At 32.9% G+C, this 16,502-nt stretch overlaps 2 protein-coding genes across 2 annotated transcripts; one reads left to right on the forward strand and one right to left on the reverse strand.

The window, feature by feature from the left end:
• Positions 1-5,347: 5,347 nt before the first annotated feature.
• Positions 5,348-6,295, reverse strand: LOC114292228 (antimicrobial ginkbilobin-2-like protein). The gene has a single exon (XM_028236133.2). It carries the CDS (start codon positions 6,251-6,253, stop codon positions 5,525-5,527), a length of 729 nt encoding a protein of 242 aa, XP_028091934.2. The 5' UTR covers positions 6,254-6,295; the 3' UTR covers positions 5,348-5,524.
• Positions 6,296-11,423: 5,128 nt separating this feature from the next.
• Positions 11,424-13,063, forward strand: LOC114292236 (serine/threonine-protein kinase CTR1-like). Its single transcript, XM_082877128.1, has 4 exons — positions 11,424-11,835; positions 12,067-12,151; positions 12,240-12,338; positions 12,420-13,063. The coding sequence occupies exons 1-4, from the start codon at positions 11,744-11,746 to the stop codon at positions 12,552-12,554; spliced, it is 411 nt and encodes a 136-aa protein (XP_082733254.1). The 5' UTR covers positions 11,424-11,743; the 3' UTR covers positions 12,555-13,063.
• The last annotated feature ends 3,439 nt before the right edge of the window (positions 13,064-16,502 follow it).

Here is a 16,502-nt window from a genome sequence, read left to right on the forward strand (position 1 = left end):
ACTGGGCTAACTGACTACAGACCCATAAGCTTGGTGGGTTCGATTTATAAAATCCTAGCAAAACTGTTGGCTAAGAGATTGAAATCTGTTATGCCATTTATCATTAGTGAACCCCAGTCTGCGTTCTTAAGTGGGAGAAATATTCTAGATGGTGTGCTTATTGCTAATGAGGTTGTTGAGGGTTGGAAGAAAGCCAAGAAAAAGGGAGTACTTATCCAGTTGGATTTTGAAAAAGCATATGATTCCATAAATTAGGGCTTCCTTTTCTCTATGTTCAGTAAGTTTGGGTTTGGAGCTAAGTGGGTCAATTGGATGAAAGAGTGTATAACAACTGCAAGAGTCTCAGTTCTTGTCAACGGATCTCCTACTGAAGAGTTTAGCCCTCAAAGGGGTCTAAGGCAAGGTGATCCACTGTCTCCTTTTTTGTTTAACCTAGTTGCAGAAGGTCTCCATCTGTTGTTGAGCAGAGCTTGTGAGCTAAACCTTATTAAAGGAGTGAAGGTAGGATCTAAGGGAGTCTTGTTGACTCATTTACAGTTCGCAGATGATTCACTCCTATTTTGTGAAGCTGAGGTGGAGGAGGTGAGAAAGTTGAAAAGGGTGCTAAGATGTTTCGAAATTTTGTCTGGTCTTAAAATAAATTTTCATAAGAGTGTTGTATGTGGTGTGGGTGTTTCTATGGTTATGATGAATGAAATGGCTGCAGTGCTGAATTGCAAAGTTAAAACATTGCCTCTCAGTTATCTAGGGCTGCCTCTAGGAGCTAATCCAAGAAAGAAGGCCACTTGGAAACCAGTTATGGACAAAGTTAAAAGTAAGCTGGCTGGTTGGAAGAGGAAGATGTTGTCTTTTGTGGGGAGGCTCATACTTGTTAAAACAGTAACTTCAGCCTTGCCAGTGTTTTATTTATCTTTGTTTAAGTTGCTTGAAGGGGTTGCTTCAAAGTTGGACAGGCTTCAAGCTACCTTCTTATGGGGTGGTTCAGAACAGGATAGGAAAATTCACATGATCAAATGGGAGGATTTGTCTAAAGGATGGAGCAAGGTGGTTTGGGTATCAGGAAATTGAGGGATATGAATAAGTGTTTGTTAATCAAATGGTGGTGGAGGTTTGGTTGTGAGAAGGATGCGTTGTGGAAAAGAGTTATATGCAGTAAATATAAGATGGGGGTGGGTGGTTGGATTCCATCACTCATTCCATCAAATACATACTCACCAATTTGGAGGGGGATCATCTCTGTTGCTGATCAGTGCACTAGCCTTAAGGAGCATTATTTGAATAATTTCCAGTTGAAGGTAGGGAATGGGATGAGAATCAGCTTTTGGGCTGATAATTGGTGTCGATCTGTTTGTTTGAAGGATGAATTTCCTACTCTATTTAGGCTGTCTTTGGAAAAGAAGGAGACCTTGAGTATTATGGTTGATAAGAAAACCAAAGCAGGGGGTTGGGCTCTGGCTTTAGGAGGGAGTTGTATGATTGGGAGAAGCTGGATCTGGCTAGGCTCCTAAATATACTGCTGGAAGCTCCTGACCTGTGTCCTGATTGTCCTGACCAGTTTGTCTGGTTAGCTTCTTCTTCTGGAGTCCTAACTGTAGCAGATCTGTATAAGCCTTCTGTGGCTTCTGTAGGTGATACCTTGAGCATAACAAAACTGATATGGCTAAAGGTCATCCCTCCTAAGGTGTAGGTTTTTTGTTGGTTTGCATGGAAGAGGAGAGTGAAGACCAAGGAGTATTTACAGTGTCTGGGTGTGCTTGATCAGGGTGCCTCTACAACGTGTGTGTTCTGTGGCAGTGGAAGTGAATCAGTGAACCATGTACTAATTTGGTGCCCTTTTGTGTGGAAGATCTGGGCAGAAATGCTGAGATGGTGGGATCTCCAAGCTGTTATACCTGGCTCGGTGGAGAGCCTTCTCTGGTGGTGGGCAGGTGGGACGTTGAGAAAGTTAGAAAGGAAGATTTGGGGAGTAATTCCAATGGTTGTAATGTGGTCCATATGGAAGTGCAGAAATGAGTGTGTGTTTAGAGAAACCACCCCAAATCTGGAAGATCTTTGTGAGTTAATCAAGCATCGGATTGCTTTTTGGGTAAAACCTTACTTTCCAGATTTCTGTTTTTCAGTGCAGGACTTCATCTATAATTTGAGGCAAATTAGAAGGTGCTTGGGTGGGTCTGTGGGTGTTATGTGAATGGTATGTTAGTGTGGGTTTTGGTTCCTGTTTTGTGGATAGGCTGTCTGCCAGGTCTGTTTCTGTGATCTTCTGGAATGCATTTGGGTTGAATTGTATGGGAAGGCTGCGTTTATTTATGTGTTGGTTTGTTTATGCGGTTGGATTGTATGTGAATTTCAGTTGGTTTGTTTATGAATGATGTTCTGAATCTGTCTTCAGATGGTCTGCTGATCTGTAGGAACTATGCTGCTGTTTCTGTATGCTGTTTGGAAAGGGTAATTAATCTGCTTCGGCTGCTTTTACTTGCTGCTGGTTTTGCTTTTGATTTATGGCTCCTCACTCATGGCAACTTGGCTGATATGCTGGTTGGGTGTATGGTTTTAAGCTAGTTTGGTGCTGATTTTGTTGTCCTGTTTTTGCTCCTTTCTTTTTTTGAGTCCCCTCTTATTTGTTCCCTTCAGGCTTTGTTTCTTCGTTCGTTTCTCACCAACTAGGAGGTTGGAGCTTTTTAGCTCCAGGCTCCTCTTTATTGATGTAGTTTTCCATACTTTGTATGCGTTTTTCTCATCAATAAAGTCTTTCTTTTGCTGATAAAAAAAAAAAAAAAAGTTTAAGTAGTATTAAGAGATGACTATTCATAATAAGAAATATTTAAGTGATTGAATTAGAGTTTCACATGATCATTCCTACGAGTATGTAATAATTTTTATTTTATATGAGGAATTTTTCCATTGGTAAGTTGATTAGGTTCTAGCAATAAACTAACTACAAACAAATTAGGCAACTAGCCACAAATGTATCCTTTGTGGTAGTGATGATCACCTGTTTTGACATGTTCTCTCACTTCTAGATTATAACAATATTATACAAGCGTTTACTCATGCCATTATACATCTCCTTTGTGGGTCAAAACAGGAAAATTACCCGAGTTTTTGACCCACCAATAAAGTACAAAATTTGATTAATTTGAGGTTGATGGTCAATTAGGATAATGTTTTTAAAAATCAAAACTACAGGTCACAGCTGAGAGAGGTGCGTTTTCAAAAAACATTTCTTAATTGGGCAATTTATATAGTAGAACATGTCATAGCATTGACTAAGGTTCCTTAAACAATAAAATGTATTTTACTTCAATGAGAAGAGTAAAAAGTGAGAGCGAGTCAATTTAATTTTATTCATAAAAGGCTTAATGATTCAACAAAGTCAAGCAAATTTTTTTAACCTTTTATATATATATATATATATATATTCATACACAATATAATTCAAAGTCTAATGTCCAATTTTATTTAAGAATATGATTTTTATCAGGATTGTTGATGGATCGGTTTAATTCAAGTATGAGGTGAATTGATAAATAAATTGGTAACTACAATTCTAAAATTTTAATAATCAAACAAAATCATAAAATTTAAGAAATTAGTCAAAACCAAAATGTAAAAAATGGTTTAATCCGATTTATTTTAAAAAATATGGACTATAAGTATGTTTTTTAAAATAAATCTTTAATTTTTTAGAGACAAATAAGACAATAAAAATGTTAAGATTATTAATTAGATGAACTTGATTTTTCTTATAGAAAATATATACAGATGACTCCACAAAATAAACCATTGATCATCAAAATGGAGTAGTGGTGAGTTCTACAGACCTCTCAAATTCTCTGAAATTTAAATTTAAACTTGAGATAAATATAATTATTTTTTGTATTCTTTCTTGTCCAACATCTGAAATTTAAATTTAAACTTGAGATAAATATAATTATTTTTTGTATTCTTTCTTGTCCAACATTGGCATGTCACTGAAAACCATCTCTCACTGTCTTTTTTAGGGTTTACTCTTTTTTATTTTTTAATTTTTAATTTTTTTGTAAAAATAAACAAAAATGAATGTATTTAGAATACTAGAAGAAAAAATCTATTTTTTTAAGAAAATTTATTATACTGATTTTTCTATAAAATAATATAGCCGTAGTTTTCTCTTCTTTATTTATTTTTTTTTTTTTTTGGGGGAGAAATTACAATTCAGTGAATTTTAAAAAAAAGCATGTATATTTACAAATACATGAAAAAGTTTAAAATTTTAATTATTACTATTTAATTTTTTTATTTTTTTTTCTACATCTACACTGAATTGTATTTCCACTTTTTTTTTTTTTTTTTTGGTAATTAAAATCTGTCTAGGAAGGTTTTTCGTTTTTAGTCAAAACAAATTCACCATGTTTGGCTCCAAAAAATTAAATGCACTTTTCAAAAAATTAAATTTTTTTGTTTTCCGTATTTTTTTTATTTTTAGTGAATTTTTTTAATATTTTGCACAATTTTTTTTTTTTTTTTTTGGGATACAACTAATCTAAATATGCTTAAAAAATATAATATTTTTTGGAAAAAACTTCAAAAAATTCACCAAATACAAAAAACATATATATAAAAAACAATTCAAAACATTTCGGTATTTTGTTATATTCTATGATTTTTTTAAAAAAAATTGTACAAATTTTTTAATTTTTAAATATTAAGATTAAGTGAATCTAAAAATTAATTAAAATATTTTTAAAAATCATTAAAAATACAAAAATATGAAATAAAAACTCAAAAAATTATTTTGAAAAACACAAAACTAAACAGTCTAATTATTTTTATAATAATGTGATAGTTGTGTTTTAATAATATAAACCATTATGGTTTTGATTTTGAATGAAACGATGGCAAATAGTCACACATTCTTATAAAAAATGTATACAAAAAAATCTATTTATATATATGGAAAATATCATTTATATCATTCTCGATTGACTAATCCTACCCTCCCAAATTTATCATGAAAATTGTCCAGAAATGAGTGTGCGGTGTAAATGAAGAGTTGTATTGTGGGTCACACCTAGAATAAATCTCATCAAAACAATTTGAATCTGAATAAATTTTGAATTTTTCTAGATTTGTAGCATTGCTCTTCTTGATTTATAGCAAAGAAATGAAAAAACTTTAATGAAAATGATCATGAAAGATTTGTAACATTTGGATTACACTTAAAGTAAAGTACCACATACTAATCAATATAATTTAAGGATCATAAATCTTTCATGATCATTTTCATGAAAAATTTTTCATGATCCCTAACTTTTCTCTTATACAAAATATAGCAATTGATCATTCCTCAACCACATCAATGTATAGCTTTTACAACATCATTCATTCATACACAAATCATCATAGAGATACATTTTATTCAACAATACATAAGAAAGCCAAAACAGGCAGCAAATACCAATAAGTTGGTATAATATATATCCATTCTTCCTCGGGTGTTCCTATGACACTTATTCATTTGTAATATCACAAACTATGATATGCTCTAAGCATTCACAAATGGATAAATCTCATATCTGAAGTTACAACTCCCTCCAACAACTCTCCCACCTTCTTTCCCATCACAGCAACTTGGAAGCTCACTTATGATTCCATCAAGACACTTCTTACAATCAACACTAGAAAGATCTCTAGTGCATTGAACCAACCCATAGAGTTTCTCTGAATATCCGAGCTCCGACTCTCCGGTAGCGTACATTTTTGGTGCAACATAAGCTTGTTGAGATAGCAGACTCAACAAATCTTTGGTTTTTTGGTTGAATGACAAAGGGTTGCTCACATTTCTCAAGTTCCACATGTAGAACCTGTTTCCATTATCAATTTTCCCAAAGAAATCAGTGTTTGAGTATTTTACGAGACAGTTATCGTACCATATGACCGATCCTTTGTTGTATGGGCAGCGTTTGCGAATCTCGCTACTGGCTTCAGCAACGCAGGCAGCGCAGTCTGTGGTGTTGACATCGCCACGACAGAGGGAGAGGCCGTTGGCTGTGTCTTGGTATTGTCCCACCGAGCCAACACCGAACCCTGTTGGAGGAGTTTTGAGGTAGAGATAGCTCATAAGCTTGTTCAAGTTTGATTCATAAGGGCTATTAGCAGTGAAATTTTCAGGACTTGAACAGAAATGGAAGAGAGGGTCGACTCCAATGACAATTTGGATAAGAAGAGTGAAGGAAAGAAGGTAGAGACAGGAGGTGAATGTTGAGGAAGACATGTTGGAGGATTATGTTTGTTGTGAGAGAGAGATGGGTAAATCCTTGGCACATTGTAGGACTTATATAGAGTGAAAATGCAAAGGCAAATGGGGGTCGGTAGCAGAGTTCGAAGGTTGACATTTCCATTTACAGTTGCATTATGATTGAAGGCAATGGAAGATGGAAGTTGTCAACTTTAGGCTGTGCGTTTGTGAAATTTCTTTATTGGGAAAGTCAGAGGCGCACTTTAGCTAGTGGATAAATATATAAATAAATAAAAGAAAGAAAAAGAAAGATAAGAAAACTTGAAGATGATGAATTTTATATTATAGAAGAAGTTTTCATTTTCAAAATACTAGCATTTTGGTATAGAAATAAAAAAAATTTGAAGCACAACAACCTATGACACTTTTCATCCATGTTGAGTCTCATATTGACAACCAATAATGTGGTATCTTCACTATTTTTTTGGGCCCTGAGGCTCACCACGCCCGTTTCGATCATTTAAGGTCTCATATTTATTTATTTTGTCAAATATTTTGTGTATTCATCCACACAAAATTAGATCATTCTAATAACTCTACTTATTTAATTTATTATGTTTTTAACAAAAAAAAAAAAAATTTGTGTTTTTAAAAATAGACCATACAATTTTTTTAGTTAAAAACGTAACAAGTTAAGTAAGTTACAATTATCGGATTAATCTAATTTTTTGTGTGAATAAAATACACAAAGTGTACAATATAATGAACGATTTGGATTATCGAAACAGAATCCGTAGTAAATCCTACGGGCCCAAACAACACCCTCTAATCTAAAATTTAGACCGAAAAGGATCTTCTTCCTTAAAATAATAAATATTTGATCTACTTGTGCTGTGTAATCACTACAACAAATAACGGTTTTGCCGATCAAAATATTAATCACCAAAGGTCACATTTTTAGTCGTTGATACCATTTATCGACTAAATTTTTTTGTCGCCAAGTTGGTCGCCTAAACCCTGCCGGCGATTGTTTTAGCGACTAAACGTGTGTTTGGTCGCTGAAAGTGAAACATTTGGCTACTATTTTTTTTAGTCGGCAATGTTATCTTTTAGCTACTAAATTTTATTTGGTTGGCAAAATTAAATGTTTGGTTACTAAATTCTTTGTCGCCAATAGTCAATTATAAAATTAAATTATACATTTACCGACCAATACTCAAGGAATCGGCGACCAAACTTTTTAGTCGCCAAAAGCTCATTCGTGAAAAAAAAAAAAAATTACACTCTTTCCACTATGCCTCTATAACACCATATGATTATATATGCAACATATATTTATATAGTAGATAGACCCGTATTAATATAAAAGTATATATATAGAGATAATTATTTTTTATTGAACATAATTTATGTGAAAATAAATTCTTTAGTAGAAAAAAAAATAGAGATCACTTTTGGCGACTAAACTTCTTTTTAGTCGCCAATTTTATACTTTTGGCTACTAATTTTTTTAGTCATTAAAAAATTTAATTCCCGCTTTAAAATTACTACTTTTGGTGACAAAACTTATTTTTAGTCGTCAAAAAGCCTTACTTTTGGCTACCAAACATCTTTTTAGTTGCCCAATGCCTTACCTTTGGCTACTAAATTATTTTTAGTAGCCAAAAAGCCTCACTTTTGGCTACTAAAATTTTTTTAGTCGGTAAAAGCATCACTTTTGGCGACCAAACATCTTTTTAGTCGCCCAATGCCTCACTTTTGGCTACTAAATTTTTTTTAGTCGGTAAAAGCCTTACTTTTGGTTACAAAAATATTTTTAGTCGGTAAAAGCCTTATATTGGCGACCAAACAGATTGTCAGTCGCCAAAACCTATACTTTTGGCTATTAAATTTTTTTAGTCGCCAAAAATTTTACTTTTGGCTACTAATATTTTTTTAGTCGCTAAAACTTATACTTTCAACGACTAAATGTGCTTTTTTAGTCGCCAAAGATGTTTTTTCTTGTAGTGAATTTATTATTTTATTTTATTATTATTGTTGTTTTTTTTTGGGGGGTGGGGGTTACACTACAAGGAAAGTGGTCTATAACGGCGCTTGAATCAAGACGTTTTATAAAACGTTGTGGTATACCTCAATAGTCAACACGTTTTTCAAGGCATGATGCTTGTTGATGGCCTCAATGAGCCAAGTCTGTTTAACTTAACAGACATTTAACCCCATTCCAATTACAAAAGTAACACACAATCTCTCTCATAAACTGCTTTTCTCTCTCGTGATTAATATCGATCTCTCTCACACTAGCTGTTCATGGAACTCGATCTCTCTCTCATACACAAATCGCAGATCCGAAATCGAAAAAGAAAGTCGATCTAATCTGATCGAAATCTGAACTTGATCTGATCTGATCTCTCTTGCATTTTGTTAGGTCTAATCTCTCTCTCACAAATCGCAGATCCGAAATTGAAAAAGGAAGTCGTTTTTATTTTGTTTTTCATTAACAAGTGTTAATCGGTGTTTGATTTCTTTGTAGGTGGCGATGAAGTGTAGAGATCAGTTACATGAACTTGTAAAGAAAGAGATAGAGAAGATGGATTCGAGTACGAAGGAGTGGAAGATCGCGATGGAGAGAAGCTTCAATCGCATGGACAATGAGGTGATTGCATGGAACGAAGCGTTTTGCGCGCCGAGAAATATCGATTTGAAGGATCTGAGTGAGAAGAAGCAGAGCTTTTGACGAAACGTGGTGTCGCTGGCGGTGGAGCTCAAGGAGGTCTGAAGCCGTCTCACTTCATAGGAGCAGTCATTTGCTCTCCAAACCCTAACAAGACAGGCATGTGAATTTGTATATTTGTTTATATGTTTCTATGTATATTTGTTTGCATCTGTGTGTACTTTGGAAATAAAATCATTTCATTTCACCTTTTTGTTCTTCTCTGTAAAGTGATGTTCTTTGTGGGACCTTCTCTAATTTTGTGTATTTTTGGTTTTTTTTTTTTTTTTTTTTTTTTTCCTAGGCAGAGGCCAAAGCTAAGAAGATAGAGGAGGAGATGTATAGATTGCAGAAGAGCTTAGAGGAGAGAAATGGGCTGCTTCAAGCATCAGCATCTACTATTGGGAAGGTATGATTTCGCTCTGTTTTCTTTTTATGCACTTGATTGCATAGCTTTCTCTTGATTTTTATTAAAGTATATATATATATATATATATATTGAATTTGGTTATTAATTCCATGATTGGGCTTTGGTTGATTTTGCATGAGTTTATGTGGTTGATTTGTGTGTGTTTCTAGCATTTTGTTATTTGAGGCTTCAACTTGCCGGACTCATCTGATCCTCATCTTTTTGGCTTTTCTTGTTTGTTTTCTGGCTGAGTGAGAATATTATAAGAATCATGAGATTCATGATTAGAGATTATTGTTTCTCTTTGTGGTTTGATTAGTTCAATAACTGTGACATTATTTATTGGGTAAAGTTGGGAAAAGAAAGAATTAATCATAAAATTAATTCTATATATATTTTTATACATGATTTAAGACTGTTTGATATGATAGAATAAAAATTATTATACATGATTTATATTTTTTTATAAATGATTTAAGGCTATTCTATATATTTTTTTATACATGATTTAAGACTTTTTGATATGATAAAATAAAAATGGTTCTGTTTGGTACAATAGAATAAAAATGATTAGAATGCGATGCATATGGGAAAGGGAATGTAATAATCATTCTCATTTAAGGGCTTCTGGTCAGTGCTCACCAAACAATAACAAGAGAGTTCAAGCTTTCATGAAACACTTCTTGGAAGACAATAAGGAAATTTCTAATTTTGTAGGTACATATGTTATAATCCCACATTGGTTAAGAAAAGATTTTAAAATAGCCTTTGGAACATCATACCAAAATAACATCCCACATTACTTACATGACAAGGATAATATATTAGGTGTTTCTCTCTTTTTTACTTACTTTTTATTTTCAATTGAGGAAGATTTCATCAAACTGTACAAATAATAACCAACACAAATTTCTTAGCTTAGCAATCAATATCAACTACCAACATAAAAGAGAGAAAATAGCCCATAATGAGAAAAAACAAACTCAGGATTCTTTTTGAAAGTGATTTTTTTTAGTAGTTTTTTGACTAAATTATGAAGTGGAAATATATAAAGTGTTTTAAAATGATTTTGACTTTTTATGAAAAAAATATATACTAAATTAAAAGAAATTTTGACTTTTTTTTTTTTCAAAATTATATATATATATATATGACTTTTTAGTACCTACTAATTTTTAGAGTGGTATTACATCTCCCAACATATCACTCTCATTTTGAGAGCCTCTAATTGAGCACGCTTCAATTCACCCCCATTGATATGGAATGGATCATATAAAAGAAAAATTCACATTTCTCATTCTCCTCTCTCTAAAAAAATACTACATCCCTCAATATATCACTTCTAATGAATAAAAAAAAGAAATAATCAATCATGCTCCAGCATCGGTGTATAGTTTTAAGTTTTATATGAGCTTTTGATTATTGACTTTGTATTTGGTGTTTTAGTTTTGAGATTGTTTATTTATTTGGTGTTTGGTTGGAGTGAGATTTGATTATTATTTTGTATTTGAGTTTTTGGATTGGAATAAAATTTGATTATTGATTTGGTGTTCATATGGTATTTGATTTTTTTTGGTTTGGGAATTCCTTCAAGCGCAGGAATCAGATTGGATAAAATGTGAGTGCCCAATTTGTCGTAACCAGGCTTGGTTCAAATTGACATCATCAATGCTATTGAGGGTGTAGAAGCGTTTAGACATGCGCTCTTAATGCATTTCTACATCTTTCCTCTTGAAAGAACAACGTTTCATGTTGAGATATTCTTTTCTGGCTTGAGAGGTGTAAGGATCCCAGGCACCTAGAAATTCAGTATGAATGTGTGCAATAAGGGCATCGACATTAGGAGTTTGTCTGATTGGCACAATGAGAAAGCGATTAATAGTGTGATGGAACTGTTGCATACAAAATCAAATTAACTATCTGTTGTTTATGGTGTAGTAATTTATCAGGTACAATAAAAGTGATTAATGGATATTATTGAGTCCTATTGAGAAACTCCACACAGAAATTCTGTCCAAATTTGGTATTGGTCTTGATTGTTGCACCGTATTCACTCTTTCTTAAGAAAAATATATTGCATGCTACAGGATGTTGCAGTCAAGGTTCTAACAGTCCAAGATTTTTGTGATAATCAGTTGAAGGAATTCTTGAAGGAGGTATGTATTTAGTAGACTGAACACTCCTCTGCTTCCCAAGACACTATTAAGAGTATCTGCTCTGTTATTAGATAGCTGTTGATTGAATTAGAACTTCCATCTGAAGTGCTAGATTTGTGCATGTGGTTTCATGTATCAACATATTTTTTGAGCCATAAATTGAATCCATTTATTTCCAAAACGCAAGTGTTCAATGCCTTTCTTGTTTATCTATAGCTTAAGTTGTAGTTGACTTTTTTTAGGTTGCGATAATGAAGAGTGTTCGTCATCCTAATGCTGTGCTCTTCATGGGTGCAGTTACACAACGGCCACATTTGTCAATCGTGACAGAATATCTACCAAGGTAAAGACATTTTTTAGTTCCTAATGCATTGTCCCGCAGTCTTGATGGTTGTGCCACTGCTATCCTTCTCACATGGGTTGGTACTGCAACAAGAGAGGGGTTGCTGGACGCAGTCAAAATTGTTGTGAATTTAGCAATTTGCTTCCTAAATTATTTTATTATTTGAACTACTTCTATCTAAAGCAAGTGATGGAAGGCTAACTTTGCACAAATCCTAATTTTGTGGAACAGGGGTAGTCTATACCGCCTCATCCATAGGGCAGATGCTGGTGAAGTTTTGGACCAAAGGAGGCGCTTACGCATGGCTCTGGATGTGGTTTGTAGTGGGGTTTACTGTTATGAACCTTTTCTATTGTTAACACTTGATGTTGTATTATTAATTTATGATATTGCACTCGATGCAGGCCAAGGGTATTAACTATCTTCATTGTCTTAGCCCTCCGATAGTTCACTGGGATCTTAAATCTCCAAATCTGTTGGTTGATAAAAATTGGACGGTGAAGGTACATCTATGAATGTTATAATCTTTTCCCTATTGCTAGTCAAACAACAAACTCAAGCATTATCTTATACATTATGCTCAGGTATGTGATTTTGGGTTGTCCAGATTCAAAGCAAACATTTTCATATCTTCAAAATCTGTTGCTGGAACAGTAAGTCTCTCTCTCTCTCTCTTTCTCTCTCTGAGCATAAAGTTTTATTATTGGACCAGAACATAAAATAAAACTTACTGATGAGAATGCTAGTTATGCCTACTGACTTAACTGAACCTCCATCCCAAACTTTGTATTTAGGTGTCTCGATTCTTGATTCATGAGCAAATTTCTACATGCTTCTGATGCTAAATTGAAAAAGTGCTACATAAGCAATCAAATCCACTAAGCAACTTCATGCTAATAGGGGCATTAACAAATATTTAGACCATATTTGGTGAGAATTGTTCCTAAGCTAGTCCAATAGTAATGGAAGCGTCAAGCTATCTCAAGGTCACGAGCAAATTAAAATTGCTTCCCGACATTCAAGCCAAGTTTTTCTAGAAATAGTAAGAAAGTCTAATGTTGAGTACTATAGCCCTTATGGTAAGTTGGCCAATTAATCTTTCTTCACTCACCTGTTTATAGCAATCAATCATATAGATATCGTGGATGCTCTCTGGTTGATGCTCTAGTTATGGACTTGTTCATGACCAAAAAAGAAAGTTTTTCCTAACAACCTCTTTATTAATTATGTTTTTCCCTGGTTGTTCTTTCAATTATCAAAGACATGCAGGAGCTCAAAGATTTTGCTAAAAGTCAAGGTGCTGTAGAATCTGAAGAATTGACCCACTGGGACATTAATTTCTGGAGTGAGAGACTTCGAGAGTCAAGTTATAACTTAAATGTGGTAGGCCCTCTCTCAATATGTCTTACAGTAGTAACACGAATATCAAGTGAATTGCAAAAGGGGAATAAACTCCACAGGCCCTCTCTTAACACTTCCTTTATGTGCATTCGGATGTGCACATTTTAACTACCTATTATACCATACAATACATTGGATTTAAAAGAGTAACATGTTTCACTTTAGACATGGAGACATATGCATGTGGAACTTTTTAGTTGTTAAAAGTCTTCTACTCGGGGGTATGATCTGACTTTTGATTCTAGTAATTTAAGACGATCGGCCAGGTGGATAACAGGCTTATTGATGGAGCAAGTAATGATGCTTAACTTAAATAAGTGTAAACCAAGCACTCTTGCAACAAATCTGACCATTATCTGGGTGTGTTTTGTTTTAACAAGCCTTCACAGGCTTTGGAAAGCATATACAAATGTAGGTGAAACTCTTTTGGGAGGCAGTAACAAATGGACCTGTATGGATCTGTATGTTTTTGCAACACCTTATAGGATTACCTGGGATTATTATTTCTCTGCATAAGACCATACTTTGAAATTTGAATCTTGGGAGGAAGAAGTAGAGCTGGAATATGTATTATTGTGTTCATCCTTTTTCTTTTTATTCTTCTATAGAAATCTGTCATAAAAGGTTGGCTCAGAAGCCTTCTGGTTTGATTGGATTTGGTGGTATGGTTCTATTATGGTCATTGCTTTGGAATTATAATGGTTTCATTACATAGGTAACATGTGGATAGTGTGTTGAACTATCTGTATTTATGTGATGAACGTGAAGTTTGAATGTGGTGCTTGCAAGTGGAGGTGAGAGTTTTGAATCTGGCTTGCGATTGATGCGCTAACTTTATTATTGACAATGATTATAATTTGCTAACTTTATATTTTTTTTATTTTTTTTTGGGGTTAGTTTCTTTATTTTTTTTTTATGACTGATTCCAGTGTTTTTTTTTTTTTTTTTTTTTTTTATAGGAGCATTGGCTAGCTTGTTCATTGAAATAAGCATTGGCCCATGAATGAGTTATCCAATATTTTGATGGTTTTGTAACATTTTTTGGGGTATGGTTTGTGGTTAAATATAAATAGGTAGAAAATATTACAATTTTTCTTCTATTGTTTGTCAAATGTAAAATTTTAGCAATCTGGAAGAGGATGAAAGATGAATTAAACTTGTTTGGTTTATTTTAGTTTATGTGTCTTTGTATAGAATCCTTGACTTTTAGATTTGACCTTATTTAGTTAATAGTGCAATTTGACAATTGAATCCTTACTTTGCTGCTTTTTTTTTCTTTTTTTTTTTGAAGCATTATTTTACAGATTTAGTGAGTTCAAATGAAATTTATTTATATTTTTTCTTTCTATAAATAGCAGTGTTATTTTTTTTTTTAAATAAGGAGAAAAGATGGCGTTTTTGAAAAAACGTCATTAAATGTCGTCATATGATGTCAGTGTCTAACTGTAACAGAAAAGATGGCGTTTCTTCAAAACGTCACTACATGTCATATGATGTCAACGTTTAACTATAACGGTTTTTACATAATGGATGTTTGAAATTTACGGCGTTTTAAAAAGCGCCGGCTAAAGTCATTTGTGACGTTTAATAAACGTCATATATCTAAGACGGCGGCCGTATCCTCGATGCAAATTATAAACGTCACTGTATCTTTTAACGTCATTTCTAAGGCTTATAGTGGCATTTTTTAAACGTCGCTAATACCAAAAATTCCTGCAATGTTATAAGTCGGTCAGAGACAATCTCAACTTCCACTAGTGTTGTGTTGTCTAATCTAAAGGATAATCCAAAGGGGTAGTATAGGAAGTGCATGGCAGGTACAAGGGACGACCTTTTGCTTAGAATACAACTAATAATATTTTTTTATTGTTACATATTTATTTTTATTTAATTTTTTAAATCTCTTGTTGATTAATCAAATGTCAATAACAATAATGTGATATTATTTATATAGTGTTCCAAATTTACTCCAAACCAATCATATAGCTGGATATTTTATAAGGCATATTAGCTCACTTTTGTTAAATAGTTAATTGATAAAAAAATGACTCACTTACTATAAGTTATGATTTTTTATTAGTCAAAAAAATATTAATAATATTATATGACACTCTAAAATTATCTAATAATCTTCGAGAAGGACCATATAGTTTGTTCAACTAGAGGAACTTTTCCAAACTTGTTAATGATGGGTCAAACATGAAGATTATGCACAAATGTCTCATATATGGCAATGATGAATGGTCAATTACTTGACTAGTTCTATCATTTCCAGATTATAATACATAACTAATTTGCGCCAAAAAAATAAAAATAAAGTTTTTGTTAGGTACATAAGAAATAAAAAATTATTTAAATTAGAATTATGTATTACATTTCTTTTCTTTCATAAAAAAAAAAAGTGCTTCAATAATCATTCTACTTTGACCAACTAATACTTTTTGGGTTTGGTTATTTTGTTTTTCTTGATTCCTCTTTGGTTTAGTGCTAGCACAGTCATTCACGTGCTGTGAGATTCAATGCCAACTTTTCTCGAGTTTGTTTTAATAATTTGAATTATTTATATCATAAGATTTTATTAAATATATTATTTACATAAAAACTTAAATTATTGGACATATGAAACTCCATGATTAAGTCTTAATTATTTTAAAATAAATTATCAAAATTATTGTAACCGTTTATTTTTTTTGAAAACTAAAATGTGGTTTTGTTTTGAGTTTACAGATATTCAATTAATTTTATTTATTTCTTTATTTATATAAATGATCTACTCGACGAACCCGACAATATGAACAGTTCAGATCAACAACATGGGCTTAGAACAACGCCCATGGGCCCCTCACAGCACTATGGTGTGCCTTAGAGGCACATCACGTCCCTATTCCTGCTTTCTACAGTTTGGACTGGAAAACTTTTTATTGATGTTTATCTCAATGTTTGATTTTTATACTAATTTTTAACAATGATTTTTTTTTTGCTGATAAAAAAATAATATATAAAACGGGTGTTGAAAATTTATCAAGTTATGAGGTAGGTAAATGTTTCTATATAACAATGAAATGTTCTAATGTTTGATTGCACTACCATTTTCTTTTTTCTGAACCACTTGCTTTACCCTCACTTGGTTACTCACTCTCTAATTATTGACTCATTAACATAGATTTTGTCTCTCTAAGTGATATTATGGTTAATACTCGCAGTGATTTACACACGACACCAGAAAGAATGGCAGAAAACGAGGTTCATTAACAGCCTCAGCAACA

Source organism: Camellia sinensis, chromosome 7 (assembly GCF_055761805.1).
Source record: "Camellia sinensis isolate YWXY chromosome 7, ASM5576180v1, whole genome shotgun sequence".
Taxonomy (NCBI): Eukaryota; Viridiplantae; Streptophyta; class Magnoliopsida; order Ericales; family Theaceae; genus Camellia; species Camellia sinensis.